General features: G+C 36.4%; 1 protein-coding gene across 2 annotated transcripts in view; it reads right to left on the bottom strand.

The window, feature by feature from the left end:
• LOC121410783 (glutamate decarboxylase 1-like) overlaps window positions 1–7,550 on the bottom strand; it is a 60,587-nt gene extending 53,037 nt beyond the window's left edge. The window contains exons 1-2 of one of the 2 annotated variants that reach the window (XM_041603092.1): window positions 6,816–7,550; window positions 3,049–3,123 (exon numbers count right to left, since the gene is read on the bottom strand). In XM_041603092.1, coding sequence (XP_041459026.1) covers window positions 3,049–3,123; window positions 6,816–7,185 — 445 coding nt within the window. In that variant the 5' untranslated portion in view covers window positions 7,186–7,550. The remainder of the gene's footprint in view (window positions 1–3,048; window positions 3,124–6,815) is intronic. The other variant, XM_041603093.1, reaches the window with a different exon arrangement.
• Window positions 7,551–20,681: the final 13,131 nt, after the last annotated feature.

Here is a 20,681-nt window from a genome sequence, read left to right as displayed (position 1 = left end):
TAGATGTTTCTATTCGATTCACGGTCCATGGTTGAATACGCCGCCAAACCATACACTGTTAGAAAATTGTCTACTTAAAAAATATTTTTAAAAAAATCCTGCAGCAGTCTCGAGAACACCTGTAATCTTACTGCACTGTATAATCTTTTTGTGCAAAATGACAGAAAACTGGTATTTGGTGTGTTAACCTTACAAGTTAATTGTAATAAAACTGTTTCCCCTTTTACAGTGGCGTACCGTGGGTCACGGCATCGGGGGGGCACCAGCAATTTTTTTTAGGCACTTAGGGACCGCGCGAAGCGCGCTCAGTTGTCAGATATACTGACCTAACAAGATATTTTATGGACATGCAGTGTCATTAAACGGATATGTATCTCACTGATTAAATAATGCGAGCGCGAAGCGCGAGCTGAAAATTTTTTATATTCAGATGAGAAAAATCAGACGTTTTAAGGACTGATTTAAGTTCATGAAGAGCAGAAATCTCACCAATCTACTTATGCGAACGTTAGCACGGACAGGAAATGTTTTATATTAAGACCTTAAATTAGGGCAATCACAAGAAGTCATAGAAAAGAAGAATATGTCACTACGTAAAACAATAATAACTCGAATTACGAGGAAATATATTTGTTGTATATTAATTTGAAAACGGGATGTTTTAGTACAACAGGATTATTTATATAGTTAAACAGTCTATGCTTGCACCAAGAACAACACGAACAATGAAGACATGCACAATGAAGCAAATAATGTTTTATAAAGTTATGAAAAAATGCTTCTTATGTAACATAACATAACATTATAATGAACAATAATTTCTTCTTTCCCCACTACGTTTCTTTTCCCTTTTCCCTCTTTTTCTCCTTTTCCCCGTTTTTTTTTTTTTGGCCAGCCGATTGGGGGGCACGTGCCCCCCATGCCCCCCCGTAGTTACGCCACTGTAAGGTATGATGAGATGATGATATTTCATTACTTCATAATACCCTCTATGAGAGCATTATTAGATTTTCAATATAGCAGATAAGGGATTTAATACCGGTAAGATTTATGAAGCGTTTAAGAGACCTCATGGCAACGCACTATTGTGACTATTTCAACATTGGCGTGAAGCAGGAATTCAAACCATTGTCTTCATTTCTCGTTTACGCAGTATAATATATGGCCACTTGATATATCTAACTAAAGTATGAAATCGTAATGACCTTAGATTCTAGATAGGATTATTTAGAACGCGGACAGTGAATATTGTTTCATATCTGGGCCAATTATTAACAATTAGGTTATATTAGAATTCTAAATCAGCTAATTATAATAATTTATGATAGGCTTTTGTGTGTGACCATTGGCGCTGAGTTATAGCGGAATAAAGTGCAATCCATTGCTATTCAGGTGCAATGTGCTGTACTCCGAATATCATAGAACCAAAGTTTCTTTTAACGGCAAAAATTCACAATTTGTTTCGATTTTTTTAGCGTTTATTGTTTAAAGCCCCCATTTGCTTTGGTTATTATTTTTATTATCATTTTTTCTTTTTCTCGGAGGGAGGATATGGATATGAATTGATATTTCAGTGAACTTGACACAATACACAGTCACAGCCAAAGGATTTTTTTTTATTCCCTCCCCTCCTCTTATTACGGCCAATATATAATCTAAAATGCTCTGAAACTGCATGATTATGAGATACTACAAAGTCCATAAAAGCACCATTATGCGCTTTGATAATTCATATAGGTTTAAAGAATATAAGTGCATAGAAAATGTGAGAATCTGTTCCCCAAAGGAATAACATAAGCTTACATAAGCAACCAGCTCCACAATATTTTGATCTGCATAATCTTGAAAATACCATAATAAATCAAAACTGTTTATTCCCAATTTTTATATCGTAAGCCACAGGATTGGTCTATATCGCCATAATTCTTCAGGACTTCAGTTTAATACATATTGTTTGATTTCTATTAGAATGCCTGGGAAATGCATATTTACACGTTTTCCTTATAGTAAAGTGACATTTCTTTGGGATTACATGAATTATAGGGTCATTCGCTATCGGCGGGAACGATGATTCTGAAGTGATTGTTCCTGACGTATTTTTTTTTTAATTTAATGAAAACTCTATTAAAGGGCAACAATTTCGAAGCATGAACATTTTATAGAATTAAAATGAATATAAAATTCATGCAAAATCAAAATAAGGCAACATCAGTAGATATGATGAATTGGTTGGGAAATAAACACAGAATTTCTCAACTTAAGTTAACGTTTTTAGCCAAACACGTTCGGAATGTGCCTTTTGAAAACCTTTTCTCTTGCCATAGATTTAAAAAAAATCGACCGATTACAAAATTTTGAGGGGGTTTCAGAAAATTGTAGTACCCCACTCTCATAGACTTCAAAGATCCCCACTTTATGGACAACGGCGATGCAGATATTCAGGGAGCTTCAAACTAAAGGAAATTTTTAAGGAAAATGTAGGCTTACACATTGATAAATCTTTGAGTTGGAGGTAGCACCTTTCACACGGGCTCATATATATCAGTTTACCAGTCCCCCCCCCCAATAAAAAAGAGTGATCCAGTAGTACCGCTTGACAACATTACGGGTATAGATGTATGCGTTAAGGTATATATCGGGGATGTCACGAGGGTTCAAACTAACCGTTTTGGTTATCATGCATATGGAACAAAAACACTAGCACACACACACTGCACACGAAAGCAACGAATTGCGACACCGTCGAACAGTATAGAGTAGTCCCCTGTCAAAATATACCACTGTTTTCCTCCTAAAATTTGTTAATCTGTCTTCGGATTCCACAAGACACAGATTATCGAAACAAAGCCCAAGTGAATGTTTTTCCAAAGTTGAGGAGATGGGGTGCCGTCCAATTTTAGAAGGATTATTGTGAAAACCCGTAATGTAAAGCGAAATGAGGAAACGGGGATGACAAAAGCTTTAACTTACTCATTGGATTGCGTTATTCCTACCAAGTAGAGGGAAAGACAAATGGATATTTTGACGGGGCTTTCGTTTTTTGCCTACCTGCCGCGAAAGGCGTGCTTCTAAGAGCCCACCAGCTCGTAAATGTTTGTCGTAGCCAATAGTTTTTCATTACATCTGGATCCAAATTAGAGAGAGAAAGAGTTGTTTTTTAAATGATGTATGCGATAGCATTCATTAAAGTAGTCAAACATTCATGCATACGGTCCTGTCATCACAATCAAAAAGTGATCTCTACCGAGTAAAATGTTGGAAAGGGATGTGTCGGACAAAGTCAACAATAATGGATATTTGTTGATGGACACAGCTTTTGGGAATTTGATTCTGGTCGCTTGTGGAAATGTAAACACAGAGAAACGAATTTTGGGAGCAAAACTCAAACAAAATGATCGACTGCCTTGGCAAAATGCAAAATCTATCATTCGAACAGAAATGCAATGCATGTGAGTGCAGTATCAGTTTTGCTGCTATGTCAGAGTTTACCAGAATGTGGCTCACAAAATTACTGTTTAGTTTATCTCCCAACAAATTAGCGGTGCCTGTCTTCTATTCAAATTAAGGGAGGGGTATAAACGTGTAATGCAATTGAGCATTATTTCATAGTGATATCATAAATAAAATCTTGAATGTCTTCTTCTTAGTCTACAGTGTAAGCAAAGTATGCAACGTGGTATGATTTGAAATGGTGAAAAGACGAATTATTATTTAGTACGGTACTCATCCTTTCCTAACAATGTCCAGTTTTCAGTTGGAATATCACAAATTTCCAGCTCGCACTTCGTGCTCGCGTTAATATGTTTTAGTTAGGTATACACCTTTTTAATGATTACAAAAACTGCTCAGATGTTAATTTTCATGTCTTATCACATGAAATGTCCAAAAGTTTGAGCTCGCAAGGATGCCCTTTCGGTGATTAGCGCCATAATTGGCCAAAATCGAGTTTTGCAACTTCAGACATTAAAAAATTTCTAGGCCAAAATATATATCTAATCAATCAATCAATCAGAAATCACTTCAAAAAGGTCTTGCTGAACCTTATTATAATAATAATAATAATACCAACATGCTTATATAGCGCATATCACTGCCAAATGCGTCCCTATGCGCTTCATTGGATATTATTACCCTGGCTTTAGCCCCGCAGCCTTTTACAGCGCGGTGGCGTTTCAAGGAATAAATTCCTGCCAGGTACCCACTTACCTCACCTGGGTCGAGTGCAGCACAACGTGGACGAATTTCTTGCTGAAGGAAATTACGCCATGGCTGGGATTCGAACCCACGACCCTCTGTTTCAAAGTCCGAAGACTAATCCACTGGGCCACAACGCTCCACAAATACTCTAAACACACAGCTACTTTACGTGAATGATAATATCATGGTGAAAAAAAGTGTTTGCACCAAAATGCCCATTTTGACATAATAATTGCCTATTTTGGCTTTGCCCTCCCACCCCCACGAAAAAAAAACGTTCCGCAGCCGCTTTGTATACTAGACGGCTGATGGTGAAGTAAGAACAGAATTCCCTCGGTATCAGATATCGCGAGTTCATGTTTAAGTGAGAAAATAAAAAACTTGCTTTAAGCCATAATGAAATGATCACCCTACCAAACACAATTGTGTACTTTAAAAGAACTGTAGATTTTATCACGATGAATAGCATTTGAATCAAACGATTAGCGTGGATACATGGAATGATGCAAACAAATACCAACAAAAAGTTCAACAAAGCTTAATTCTGTAGATGTCGATCCGAATGGTATATGTCACATCATTACCTTCCATTTTCTACTGTCACTAAGAATAAAAGCTTCAAATATATCCTCCCGCTCTATAGCGATCCCAAATCATGAAATGATCAAGGGAGAAAGGGGAGTGTAGTTCAGGAACAGCTGTAAGGCTCGTTGTCGTTGCATTATGCCATTATATGTTCTTTTTTAGCCGTGTTATAAAATCAGAATCACGGCGAGTGTTTTTTTTTTCGTTTTTTAATCAATTGAGACTCCAATATATTTAATCAATGCATGTTTTAGTAGTTTACACCAGGAACAAAGGATTTTCAGATCTAAAATGATGGTTTGTCAGGTTCACAAGCAGACCGTCCTACCCTTTCATAGTGGCCTTCTTACTGTACCCATTTAGTCAAACGTACCTAAGCAGTTGCCTATTATTTAGAAAACTAATTGTTATAAAATTTCTCTCAAAACATTTTACACCTTTAATTGTGTGAAATAAGTTCACATTTACATGATGAAAATGGGATATTGTTTAAGAGAGTGTACAAGTCAACCGGCTCCAATCTGTTTTGAAATATGCATTTCTTCAGGAATAAAAGAGGGAACAATATTGATCAAACTATTAATGCCGTGTATATTTATGGCAGCATAATTTCTATGGCTGTCCATTTGATAATTCAATCAAGTCGCATTTTTCCATTGAAAAATAAAAATGGAATCTGCAATACAGCCTGAACGAGTCCAGTTAGATAATCAATATATCTGGCTGTCCATTCACAGACCTGTCACTGGTAGGTTTGGGCCTTATCATTGCAATTTACTGCACATCTTTTTTCAGAACTTCAGCGGGTAAATAGGATATTGGAATTATTTTCCATCAAATACTTATTATTGATAAGCCAATAGGCACAAATATATATTACTGCCATAAGAGATTTTTCCAATCGCTTTCTAGTGAAAATGATAACCTTTTCTGGATGAAATATTGGATCTCGACATGTTGTTCCTTGTTTAGGAGTATGAGCCACTAAAAACCTTTGCGCTCGGTGCTGCGATTTATCGCATTTACACTGAAAATAACTAAACAATTTGGTGGTATTTGATAGACTAGCTTACAAAATAAAGCTAATATATCATATTGGATATGAATGTAATTCAATTATAGAGTCAAAATACTGTTGCTGTGTTTTTTTTTCAAGAAATAACGATTACTAAACACACATGTAAAAACGGCATGGGTGTTTTTGTAATAGTAAATGTCATGGGATGGTTTGTGTACAGTAAAATGCTTTATTCAGTCTGATGTGATATGAACTGATCGGGTGTAGATTTTAAGCAAAAGTGTTAAAATTTCAACAGCAATGTCTAGTTTCTATTCTGTTTAAATTTTCTTAACGCTTGTTTAAATTTGTTTTTACTCAGGCATTATTTAGTAATGTATAGATTAACACAGTTATATAGCAACAAGTGCGGTGATAATGAAACTTGACTGTTCAGAGCACATTTAACCTCTCCCCATTCACCAAAGCATAGGTGATATTTAGACAGGTCAACAAACTTAAAGGTGACACATTCCAAGCGAGATGATTGTACTATAACATAATTATATTTGTCAGACATACCAATTCATTAATAAGTAGCTTCAACCTTCAATTTTAGGCAATAAATCACGTATCAGCTTATTAACCGCAGACCTGCTAAAAATATGTAAATCATTCTAAATTGTGAATTTAGTATGCAATCTCAGTAAGTATTCAGGGTAATGCCATTAAAAAAAGGTTCTACATTTTTAAACCATGTTTTAAATCATTATTCTTTATATTCACGAGTATATGTGCATACCATTTCATTTTCCTATCCTTCCGTTGTTTGTTTCTAACTATATAGGCCGAGAGTTTCAATTTTTACTTGTTACATAAGAGTTAAATGTAAGTTGTCTGCAAAAAGGAGTCTGTTCGCTGCAAATACCATTTTCAAAATTTGTTGCAATGTTATTGAAGCGGTTTCTACTACAGTAAACAAACAAAGCGTTTATAGGGATATTCTTCAGGAAAACCAAACATTTTCCTTTTTTACCTTTGGCTCGTAATTCGAAGAAGTCCGGTCTCTCGCTATCATCATCAGTTGATTTGCTCCTCACCCGTAGACCTACTGGAACGATCTTCAGCTGACCCTCACTCACCGTCCGATCTACAAGTCTTCGTCTATCTTGCAAAAGCCTCATTGCTCTGCTTTGACGAAGACCACCACCACCACCACCATCTTCGTCATCATCGACTCTATCCCCACCATCGCTCTCTCCTCCGCCATCCACGACGCCTCCATTTTCGCGATTGGGTGGAGATCGTGGAATAGTCTCTAGCTCCTCATCCTCCTCCACCGTTTCAATTCGATTTGAATCTGCTAATATTACCCCTTCACCAGACAGTCTCGTCACCAGTGGCATGATTATTTGTTGGAATATTTCCTTTTCTTGTTAATGTCGTAAAGTTTTAAAATGTAATCAGAATTTTCAACTTTCCCTAACGTTAATAGCTTTTTTTTCTTTCGCTTAGTGACCAGTAGCTATCGGAAAAGGAGTTCGATTCCAGGAAAGTTGATTACAGATACTTCCTCAGTCTTTTATCCTCACTGAATTGTATAATTCGCCTTAAGCACGTGCTGATTCAGTAGATCACATGCTTGGTAATATGATTATTTATTCGTTTTCACTGGATAATTTATGTATCGTCGTTCTATCAGTCGAAAGTCAACTCACTGTACTAAACGTGAAGTGTCCTGACGGTCCAAACTTGTAAATTCTGAACAGTGGGTGTTCGCTCACCGAAGAAAATGTATCGTGACGATTGTGTTAGTTCAGTATTTTGTTTTGACGCATGCGCAATCTGTTCATTACATAAACCCTCTGTAGACAAGGCAAATCGTTTGAAGAGTGTTTAATTCGTCAGGTGCCTAAATAATCTAATATATCGCAAAAGGCCATGTAACTGTCCTGCCGGACTTACATGAGATATGACATAAAATCTTACATGAAATCTGATTGCGTAATACATGTACAGATTCAAATATGAATAGAGTCATTTTTTTAGCATGAATTATTTAAGAAAAGGAAATACAGCGAATAAAGACTCATTTATTTGTGGAGGTCCATTATTCAAAGTGCCTTTTCCTTTTTTCTCTACATCACTGTCGTCGCCTTACACATTATCATCAATATCGAAAACAAGAAGAACATCAATATCACCATCACCATGATTATTATCACCCTCATCATCACCCTCAGTAGCGGACCGTGACCCGGACGAGACAAAGCATTGGGGGGCACTGCATTGTCTGTGAACAATGCTGTGCCCCCCCCCCCCATTGCTTTGTCTCCTCCGGGTCACGGTCCGCCACTGATCACCTTTATTATAACAATCATCGTAAGTATAACCATCATCATCATTATCATAATCATCATCATCGTCATCATCATTATCACCATCGTCATAATCTATGTCATCATTATCATCACCATCATTGTCATCATTATCATGATCATCATCAGAAATGTCAAAAGTGCAAAAGAGAAGTAGTAATGGTTGTAGTAGTAGTAGTAGTAGTAGTAGTAGTAGTAGTAGTAGTAGTAGTAGTATAGTAGTAGTAGTAGTAGTAGTAGTAGTAGTAGTAGTAGTAGTAGTAGTAGTAGGGTTATCTATATTGCGCACATTATCCCCCTTTTTAGGTGCTCAAGGCGCTCCTATATTACCCGGCTAAGCTAGGCGTTCAAAACCCACACAGCTTTTTAAGGAATTACTACCTACCGGTACCTATTTACCTCACCTGGGTTGAGTGCAGCACATTGTGGATCAGTTTCTTGCTGAAGGAAATTACGCCATGGCAGGTATTCGAACCCACGACCCTCTGTTTCAAAGTCCGAAGACTAATCCACTGGGCCACAACGCTCCACGTTGTACGAAATTATTAGCACCTTTATTATAATCGTTATTTTCATAGTTAGGTGTTATTATAACTGTCATAACATTGAACTGTATTACTTCAAAGATAAAATCTCAGCATCGGTTGTTTTAAACGATTGCCAATAGTTGTCTAAATCTGAAAGTACACATACCTGTTTACCCTCTTTTCACCGGTACTCGTTTATTATTAAAATCATCTGGTCATGCACTCATTCAATACTATGATAGATTGGAGCTTTAAGTCAGATAAATTTGATCCATGTTAGCTCAATGTCATTCAAATTTATAAGGATCACCTTTTCAATGAATGATGAAAACAGGGTTTATTTGATAGAATAGTATGCACTAAAGTATACTATAAAGACATCAATTTCATTATTTTTGGGGTGGAAATTGAAAGGAGGTTTAAACGAATTCACCGTGGCAATCCGGTGGTCGGTGAAATAATGGGAATCAGAGAATTCCAGTTTTCCAATGTGCTTTGGATACCTTATTCATGCATATGGAATATCAGAAAACGTACATTCATGTAAATTCTTTTATGTTTCATAATGCATATGACGTAGATTGCACTTTAGAGCAGAAGTAATAGTAGTTCAAGTGTTTTATGCTCAATTAAACCCATTATGAGGTAATTTACAGTGTTCATGACGCTATGCACAATTAAAGACAAGGTTGACGTTTGCAAGTGCTTATGAGAAAAGATTTTTTGTAATGGGATTGGAGCTTAATGATGGCACTCATAATCTGGAGTGAATAAGAGGGGTGAATGTATTTCACCATTTGCTTGGGTAAAGGCACATTGACGGTTATCATTAGTAACATAATTCTGAACATCATTGTCATCCTCATCACTCCACACATACTCCAGATTGACATCATCATCATCATTACAATTATTGCCATTGTCGTCGACGTCAATATTGCATTTCTCAAAAAATAAAAATAGCCTACATCATAAAATAAATCGTCGTCCTTTATCTTATTTATTCATTGTCAGATATTTTCTTCCTTGTCAAAATCTGGCCTATACCGCCATCAAAATTCACGTTGATTTGATATATTATTCTGTTCGGTATTTCCCCCATAAAAATCCCCAAGATTCTTTCGTGATTTTTCGTCGAAATTAACATATAGAATATAAATTTTTATTTCATAAAGCAAATAACACAGTATGAATCTTAAAGCCCACTGATTCCTTATTCTGATATTTATGAACTTAATTATTAGGATGTAATGGAGGATGGAGATTCTTTATCGTATTTGCCTCATTACTTTAAAGTTCTGTGGTAAGTCTATTTTTAGATGGGAGGTGGTTTATTTTCCTCCATGCGTCTCGACACTCGCACGTAGATTAGAAAGTGCCTTGGGAGCATGTGACCCCAAGAAAAGAACAAGAAAAATATTAAAATGTTTTTTTTAATATTTTGTCAAAATCTATCATATAATTGGATTGCATTTTTAAAAGTCTTAATTTTCGCTTACTCAGTTTACTTTATTACTATTATTATCATTATTATTAATTCGGCATTTCAAAATACATGAATTATAGTAGAATATAAATGACATAACAATAAGATATACGTGACATAATACAAAGGACCAGGAATAGAGATGTCACTTCTTGTGACATTTTTTTACAAATCTTTTTTAGAGCCATGCATGCATAGTGTGCCTCTTCAACATTTCTTACGCATTACACGACTGCATCTACAATTTTTCTGCTCCCAATTTCATTTTTAAAACATATCTGCGGAGGAAATTAATAACAATCAGCGATAAAAATATATTATTGAAACATTTTTTAAACTGAAAACAAGGAAAAGGAATATATTTATAATACTATGACCGCACCGGCCGCGATCTCCATATTCGTTGAAATAGATATGAGGCAATTTTCCAAACGAGATTATGGTTTCCTACATTAGGCTCATTTCAACCCATTCCCAGTGCATCTATGCGTCCCTTACGATCAATTGCTAACCTGTCGTTCTCAATTCTCCCTTTTAGATTCCCGCCAGTCGATGATGTGATTGATTTAGCTGTCCTCTCGGGCTATCCTTATTCTTAGCCTTCGAAATTGAAAAATAATCAAATCAAGTCAATCAAAATGTGTATACTCAGTAATAGGAAAACATCGGGAAAGCATAAACAGTGGCGCGGTGTTTGTGATGAATGGCAAAAAAAAAGAAGTCCCCGCCTACTCCCCCCTTCACTCTCTCTCTCTACCTATTTCTATCTTTCTGTCTATCACTATCTATATCTATTTATCTATCTATCTCTTTGACCCTTTCTATTCTTCCTCCCGCTCTCTCTTTCTTTTTTTTTTACTCTTTGCAAGTTGTTTGTATCGTCAGCGAAATCTAAAGTAGATATGAAATTAAGTTTTGTAACAAAAATCCTGTGTAAAAGACCGCCTAATGAGGTTAAATAAATGTAAGCAGATACAGGTTCCTGTGATAAGCGTTTCAATGGGGAACAATATGTCTTTATGAGCAGGATTAGTCCTTTTTAACAAGTGGTCGCTAAAGCAGGTTTGTCTGTAATACGGAGTCTAATTGCACGAAGAGCAATGATGCCCGAAATAACCCTTCATCGCGATGAATAATTTGAGGCATTGATATTCTTAATTTGTAAATGATAAAAAATACTTTCCAAGGATGAGTAACGTATAAAGATAAAACACTGTCTGTTTTTTTTTTATTTAACCCGTTGTTCGTGGCCAAGAATTTGTTCGGTGTGTGTGTCGTATTGTTCTTACTGGTTGGCTAGGAGAAATATTCTGGCTTGAGCTCCGGTAAAAACAATTTTGATGAATCATTGTTATTTTGCTTCAAACTAGCTTTTGATAACACTGGAATTTATGATGTCCTGCATAGTTTACCAGACATATTCCTATAGATATCTACTTTTTCTCTCTCTTTCTATATCTAACTATCTATCTATCTTTCTATCTATCTCCCTATCTATCTATCTATCTATATATCTATATCTGCCTATCTATCTATATCTGCCTATCTATCTATCTATCTGCCTATCTATCTATATCTGCCTATCTATCTATCCATCTACCTATCTATCTATGTACATATATATATATCATCATCATCATAAGAGGTTAATTAATTAGTAATTTACTAACGTGAAATTATACAGGTTATGATATAGCAGACAAAATGTTTATACGAACATCTTCGTGTTCATCAAATATTCATATATTATTCGATATCGCTCTGTAATAGAAGTCGTTGAAAAGTTGAAAAGTTCATCCCATACATACTCGTGCCAACTGTTGGCTTAATGACAAGGGAACTTCACAATAGCATGCTCTTCATGAATTCATAAAAACAGTCCTTAAAATGTCATTTTTCTGGTCTGAATATAAAAAAAAACAACTTAGGCTCACGCTTTGCGCTCGCATCACTTGGTAAGTGGATGGTCTCAGTGAATTCCTACAAACAAGCCTTAGAATGCACTTCTTCAGGTCTGAATCTCAAAAATTTTAAGCTCGCGCTTCGCGCTCGCAGTATTTGATTAGTGAGATATGTATCTTGCAATAACTACAAAAAGTGCTTCATGTGTTTAAGTGAAAATCTAACAAAATCCGCAAGCGTTTGGCGCTCGCATTAGATCACTATGGTGAGATATTTATGCTCTTCATGAATTCCTAAAAAAATAGTCCGTAGAATATGTCTATTCGAGTTCAATATATAGACCTTACAAACAAATTCTTCACGCGCTTTGTGCTTGTATTGATTAGTTTAGAAAGGTACGTATCATGATGAGAAAATTTGATTTTAATGTCCCTTTTTTAAGTCCGAATATCCAAAATTTTCAGCTCGCGCGTCGCGCTCACATTATTTGATCAGTGAGATACATATCCGTTTAATGGCATATTTTAATGGCACTGTCCTCAATATGTCTGTATTAGGTCAGTATACCTGGCAATTGAGCGCGCTTCGCACGCCCACTCAGTGACTCAAAATTTGTGCTGGTCCCCCCCCCCCCATGCCTTGAACCAAGTTACGCCTTTGTGACGAGCGATGACGTTAGATGATCGGTATTAGCTTAACTCTATATCTTTAGCATAAGATAATTTTCATGTCCATTTTCCTTGCACGCCTGATCCAGCCATCCATTCTTCTTTTTTCCTTCATCCATCCGATGACCTCTGTAAAAGGCTGATCAATCAAAGCAATAATCGTCATTGAATATCCGCTACTCCATCCGTCCAACCGTCATTGATTTTTGCATTACCCAACCTCGGCGACACGACATCGAAACGCTGCATACCGGCATCCTAGAACGTCCTCTCAGAAATATTGATGGGAGCAAAAACATAAACCATGGCGACCCCAAAATGAGTAAAATACACACAGCTGAGTCAAGCAAGTCTGAGGTCGGGTGTACAATGAAAAAGCTAACGATGTTACATCAGTACTAAGTACCCGCTTATTCCCCCTGCAGTTTCCTCGAGTTCGCTACTAATCAGGGAACTCTAATTTCAATCGATTTCATTTTAAGAATTTTCAGAATTTCTTAGCAATTGAGTTGTTTATCTTCGCGTTCTTTCCCGTTCGGTAATTATTTAATATATTATTTCCATGATAAAGTTTATGATTTCTTTGCTTAGTAAAAAAATGTGACTGGATACTTTTTTTCGAAAGTTATCAATTTAGATATTCCTTTCCAACATGGAAATAAACCATTTAATAACTGGCAATCCAGTCAGTCTTTTTTAAACTACTTTTGAAAATATTAATATTTAAAACGTAAATATCTTTATAGTTATTTTTGAAGAAAAAAATTGAAGTAAATTTGACATTTCTGGAATGTGCTGTAAGATGTAAATATGCATACCATGATACGAATTACAATAGGCCTACTTTAGATGTAATATCTGTATCTAGATGTAATCATTAAAATGACTGGTTTAGTACATTTTCATAATATCCCTTTCTCAAACATCATAGAAAAAAATAAACGGTTCCAAAACTCTTGAATATCACATGAATGAAACCATACCCGCTATGACTGAGAAGCTCCATACACCTCACACTAATATGATTTTATATCCTGTGAGAAACGAGTAAAATTAGTGGTTGATAATATAGCAAAACAATATCAATCGAAATTGCAATCGTATATTATAGGCTCTCAGTTAAGAGGTGCCGTGACCGAGTGGTCTAAGGCGCCTGGCTATACATGGAAGGTCCAAGGTTTGATCCCCGGTCACGACACCTATGCCCGAGAGCAAGGCATTTAATCAACTATGCTCTTTTATCCTGCATTCAGATAAATTGAAATATTGGTAATTAGGTGTGCACTTGTTTAAAAAAAATGATGGTTCTGTGACAGCATAGTGAAAGAGGTTTTATTTAATCTAAAGTACAATGAGGTTGACATTTTAATTTTGGTCAATCAAAAAAAAATCCGTGGCTTATATAATAGTGACTTTCATAACAAGCTGCATACTGACATTATTTGACTTGCAGGGTGCGTTTACACACGTTACAAGAAATTTGCAATCATATCGCAAGTCAAATTAAGATCTCCAATTAATCGTAAATCATACAAATTTAAATCAGTAATATTAGTGATTGTGTGTGTCTGTTTTGTCAATCAATATGTATGTATCTATTTGCTTTGGTTAACCCTTTGCCTACTGGAATCTCTTTGTCATTGTACAAAGCATAATATTACACAGAATTCAGAGATCTGGGTCAATATATCGATTGCGTAAATGGCAACTTAGATTGTAATATGATATTTGCAACACCCTCATAGTATATAGGTATCCAAATATTGAACAATATCTGTAATATCTAACTAGATTTACTTCTGCAACTGTGTTGGTACGTTTTGGTAGGGCATATTTATGGATTGTTTGAGGTATGTACATGTACATATATTTTGATAGTCTAGAAGAAACAAAAACGTGTCTTGTGTGCGTTGTAAACTATGATAATGACCACTGCAAATATCAGATGGAATAGAGTCAGTATCGATGGAAAAAGATCAACAATCTGCAAATGAAATTGTACATCATCATTGACAAAATAGTACTTTGATCATGATGATTGGTGCATGATTCTAAAATGTTTCCTCCGGAATCATTCATTCCCAATGGACTGACAGTGTCATCGCCAATGGCACAACTGCGATTGAATTAAATATTCCGGATACAAAATTTCCAGTTATTAGAAAAATGTGGTTTAGAGACCATTCCCTCAAGAATTCTAGTAATCAACGATGCTTCCAGAATGTCCGGCAGTTGCCTGTACCAACCATCTTCATCATTGACGTATAGACTTTGTAGTAGGAGGCGCTCTGAAAGCATTCACGTAAGCGGGTTCCCGACGCATTATTTTCTTCTCCCCCTCCCATCCTCATTCTCTCTCTTACTATCAGTTTCAAATTTTCTTTCCTCTCTTCGTTTTTATATTTGCATCCATGAGCGCATGTTTTGCAAAAGTTTATATTATGTTCATGTTTAACCTCAATATGAAAGTGTATTAGATATAATGATTTAGTGAATTTAAAAGCATGAAATGATAATTTGATGAAAGTATGATTTTCTCTGGTATAAAGGCACCTCCTAATGAAAAAAAATGACAATGTTTCACTCTGCATGCATGGCAATTTGTACTTGACAATCAAGAAAGCCTGCTCTGTAAAATTGTGTATGGTTATTTTATCAAGTTGCTGGAAAAGTGCAAAAGTACTTGTACACTTCGAAAGCAATCTGGTCAAATAACTTGATTATTAAAGGTTCAGCTGGTGAAACCATAATCTTACGATAATCTCGTCACTATAGTCCTGCATTTAGAAAATAATACAAACTGGTTAAATCAATAGCACTGGCGGATCAGGGAGGCACAGTCAGCCCGTGCCCCCCCCCCCCTTGGCAGCCATTGTCAAAATTTGTAATGTAGATATACCGTTTTTACGAAGGTGTGCGCCCCCCTGAAAATTATGACTGTTTTCTTTTCTTTTTTGCTTGCTAGTTAATTTTTTTTCGGGAAAATGTGCCCCCCCCCCCTTGGAAAATCCTAGATCCGCCCCTGATGAATAGCTACACTTAGGTAACCTCCCATTTTTATCCTGCATTGTTTGAACAGTATATAAAAATATCAAGCGACCCGACATTTACAAAAAAAAGGAACTGCATGGTTAATATAATAAATTGCGCGTGTCTAGAAACTTTCCCACTAGCGTATACCGATGTGAAGGCCTACAATGAGTACCAAAACTGCTGTTGAGCTCTATATATCACGCCTCCAAAATATACAAAAATATATATGCATATCTTTTTAGACATGAACACTCTTGAATAATGAACTCATTGATAAGGTTGGACTACCCTTTAACTATCAACGCAACCTCTCTGCTCGAGATAGAAGATGTTGCTTAATTCCCATCACCTTGTTTGCATGAGAGTGGAAGACACTGAGTGCTTCTCGTCTTACCAAACAAAAAAAAATAATCCCGGTTCTCAAACGAAACAAGCTGAACCAACAACCTGATTACCACCGGGTCGGCAATAGAGTCCCTTGTTATTACCTCAACACCATAGAAACAAACGGCAGACGATGGTAAATGAACGAAATGCAGATCACTCGAAAATAATCATGGCCTCTGTCGATTAAGAATAATTGTGAATTGTTATGCGGTGGATTATTCAATAACCGTTTTTTTCTCTCTCTCTCTCTTGTAAAACCTATATTGGTTTAACACTAATTGATGCTGCTTAAATGCCGAATTGTGTTATCCTAACGCCAATCCGGTTATGTTTCAACACCTCTCTGGTGTGGACCGATATAGATACCAGGCCGGTGGTAAATTAACACCAGCAGTGTAAAAAATGCAAGACGACCGAATTATGGAAGTATGATATTGATAAATTGCACCAGTAGAAAAGGTATTTGATTAAAATAAAAGAGATCAATAGTGGTGAAGTTCATAAATGCGAAAAAAAGTTACCAAATCTTACAGGAAAGTAAGGTAAGGTACTATAAGGTAACAAACTTTTGTTTTACACGACTGATGCCTCCACCACGATGAAATTGAAGAATGGAACATCTACGCATGAGTCGAAGTTGAGATTTCGTCGATCACCCATTCGTTATGACTAGTTTCGGGATGAATCAACAAAATGACAAGAGAATTTTGGTAATGGGAACTTTGCGATATTTTTTGGAGGTTTTTTGTATGTTGATATGAATACGAGTTCTAAAAATATTCGAACAATCATATCATTCCCAGGAAAAAAAATGTCTAAATGTCAGTAACCGTACAGGTGAGCATCCGCTTGGTACCTAGTCTGGCTAGAGAATGATACAGTAAAACTTGTGTGTGATGTTTGAGATCAGAGGTTGAGATAGACTGAGAGTCTTGGACATTACTCTTAGAGATGGGGGTGTGTCTTGTGTAAATCAACAAGAGTTGTCTGATGTCTTTACCATAGTCTTCAAATCTTCGACTTCAAGTGCAAATCAAAATTTATTGGCGATAGTGGGCATAAAATGGAGAATGATTTTGAACTTTATACATATATTCCTTTTTCACATATTTATATTTTTTCATAATACATAATATGTGTATCTATGTATATAATATGTATGTGGGTGGGTGTATGTGTGCGTGGGTGAGGGTGTGTATGTATGGTATGTAAGTATTATGTAGGTGTGTATGCGTGTGTATATATATATATATATATGGGTGAGTGTGGGTGTGTGAGTGTGTGTGTGAGGGTGTGTTTGTTGCCAAACATTTTAAGTGTGAACTTGTTGTGGAGAATAAAATGATTATGGGGAAACTGGGAAGAGATGGAGGGGTAGAAAGACAGAGAGACAGGTTGGGGGGAAGGAGGGCTGTAGCTGCGGTTGATAACTGAAGACGTTTAGTCGATACGCTGCATCTTTTTGTATACTCAGCCTACCGTGGATCCGGATTGGGTTGTTTATTTTTAGGTGGTTTGGCTAGGAGTATCGAGAAGGAAAAGCTTACGCTACATTCATGTCTCCGCTTCAATTTACCAATCAGATGAGCTCAGATGCTCAAATAATCGCGGTAAAGTTCCTTCTGATTGGATTCCAGGCTCTGAATCCAGTGGGCGTGTGCATAGTAATTTGATAATCATTAACCCAGAGTTCAAATGTGCAAGAAAAGTTTTCTGCCCTGGAAAAGGGATGGCAGGCTATTTGTTCGCGTTCGACTGTGAAAGCGATGGAAATAGCGAAGACACCGAATTGTTTTAGCAGACGGAAGAGTTTCATATACGATCACAGCTCTGAGGGGAAGGGTTATCCCAAACTTAAGATTGGAATCAAATAAAATATTACTCTCAGCCCCATAGGCGGGGGAAGTGGGGGGTGGGGGATCTTTGGGGATCCCCAAAAAAAATTGAGGTGGGGGAATGTTCCCCCCTAAATTTGTAGTTGATAACCTTTTTTGGGGGGTGAACCCCCCTTCAAATGTCTCTTGTCCCCCCTTAAAATTAAGGTTGAAGACCTTTTTTTTTTGCTTGTCAATTTTTTTTACATGTATCCATCACAAAATTTCAGGTAGACCCCCCCCCTAATTTTTTGGCTTCCGCCGCCAATGCTCAGCCCCACGTAAGCAAAAGGTACTACAACATGATATCATACTAAAACTCCATAATCATGCACATAATCTGGCCTCGGCTGCCAAAATATTTCTAGCTACGTCTTGCTTCTGTAATTCATAAATTCCTATCTGAATCTTTCAGTATCAAAGTTTCCAAAGGAAGGGAGTAATCCGATTATCCACAAAACAAATTTCCCCGTAGATCACAGATTTGGCAATGTTAGCATTTTTTAAATAAAAAAACTGTGTTTGGAACAACTTCACCAAACAAGGGCGTAGGCTGGTCTGAGGTGCACATCCTGGAGAGGTGTGCTACGGCAAATTTTGGTGAAAGAAATTTGTTACCAAAATGTGCCGATGCCTGGCAGGATTTTTGTAACCAAAATGTGCAGTTGAACGTGATGTGCATGCACATTTTGGTAACAACTTTAAAACCAGCTTTGGCGATTATAATGGAGTAAAGACTGATAATTATGGTTTTGAGTATATACAAACAAATGTAGGATTTGTCTGTGTGTGGATGACTTACCAATGCCATTTCGTCCAATGATTATGTCGGATAATGCCCCAATGCCATATGGTTCAGTATTATTTTGTTCAATAGTCATTTCTTCCTATAGCCAGTTAGTCTAGCTAAGAGCCACTTCGTCCAAAATCCACTTCGTCTAAGAGCCATTTCGTCCAAAAGCCAATTCATCTAAGAGGCACTTCGTGCAAAACCATGCACGGTTTCGTCCAATAGCCACTTCCTCGAAGAGCCATTCGTCCAAATGCCACTTCATATAGACACTCTTTCCAATAGCCATTTCGTCAAATAGCCATTTAATCTAAATTCATTGCCAGTTGGTCCAATTCGCAACGGTTTACACTTGGTCTGATAACCACTAGTGGGGGCATGTGCAGATCCAGGGGTGAACAAAGGGTAGAAGAAAAAATAAAACCACATCATAAAATGGAATTAACGTCGAATATTTTGTTTCCAATAGCAGTTTATTAGCCTGATTTTGATAACCATCTCTGCGATGCATTCTGCTGATATGCCCAGATTTTCTCAAATTTATTCACTTTTGGTGTTGTAATTTATTCTTCTCATCATGATCGTTAAATCGGTGACACGACCTTTGCTTCTGTAACATTTACTCCGGTCCTAATATATCAGAAGGCATAGGGTTCGAGTTAAAGTTGTAGTAGAGTTTTTGGTTCAAAATAATACTATTAGGGTTTATTTAAATTCGGAGGTTAGATTTTATGTTTGGTTCAACGCGCATATTTTTCATCGGAGCAAAAATTGTCGCCGGAGCAAATGTCATGGGAACCTTTTTAATCATGTGAAATTTGATATGACTTAAATTTGAGTCATATATTATGAATGGTGAATACCCGAGGTTTGACTCTTGTAATTTTTAGGAAAAATATCAAAACAAAATAGTTTGATCCACCCCCCCCCCCGATCTTTTAACGTTTTATTTGGATTTTTTCAGAATTATATCCAATGAATGTAATAAGATATTGGAGATTCTCTTATTTATTTCGCTTCATTAGTTTTCTTTTACTCGGGACGTGTTTTATGACTCTGATATTGAAATAAAAACCAATGAAATTTTGCATAGTAATTAATGTTTATTAAACATTTAATATTTTTGAGGAGCTGTAGTTTATGGTCTCGTTTGTTTTTTATATTGTTTTTATTTCATTTTTTTATTTCTCTCTCCTCTTCCTTGTGCAAGGTGACAGTTAATTTGGAAAAAGAACCATTGGTATTTATGTGTTTTTAATTCATGGAATTGTAATCTCTTTTGTTCTTTATTTGATTTTTAGTGTGCTTTTTGTTTGTTTGTTTTTGCATTTGAAACATGGCAAGCGAGCAATTTTCAATTTTTAGATCTCAAGAGAAAATCAATGCACATTGTATTTCTAATATTGGAAAAGTCAATAGCTTTCACAAAAGGGGTGAATGTGTGCGTTCACAGCTATTATTACCACGCGATGACGTAGACTCGTACACATTAGACCAAATTGGCATTGGAAATCGGTTTTGGACAAAATGTCAGATCAAGTGGGCGTTGGACCAACTGTCAATTTGAACCAAGTGGGTGTTTGACCGAATTTGACAAAATGACATTAGACCAAATGGCCATTGGACGAAGTAGCTTATGGCACAACTTGCTATTGGTTGAAATTGCTATTGGAAAAAATATTTTATATTGAACGAAGTGGCATTTAGATGAACGTAGGTCTTAGACGAAGTGGCTTTTCGATGAAGTGACTCTTAGATGAAGTGGCTCTTATAATTAGAAAAAAAAGTTTATTGAACGAAGTGGAATTTAGATAAAGAAGCTCTTAGACGAAGTGGCTAGACGAAATTGCTTTTAGA

Source organism: Lytechinus variegatus, chromosome 3 (genome assembly GCF_018143015.1).
Source record: "Lytechinus variegatus isolate NC3 chromosome 3, Lvar_3.0, whole genome shotgun sequence".
In the NCBI taxonomy this organism is placed as follows: domain Eukaryota; kingdom Metazoa; phylum Echinodermata; class Echinoidea; order Temnopleuroida; family Toxopneustidae; genus Lytechinus; species Lytechinus variegatus.
The sequence above is the reverse complement of the archived record's forward strand: the minus strand, read 5'-3'. Positions and strand labels throughout refer to the sequence as shown.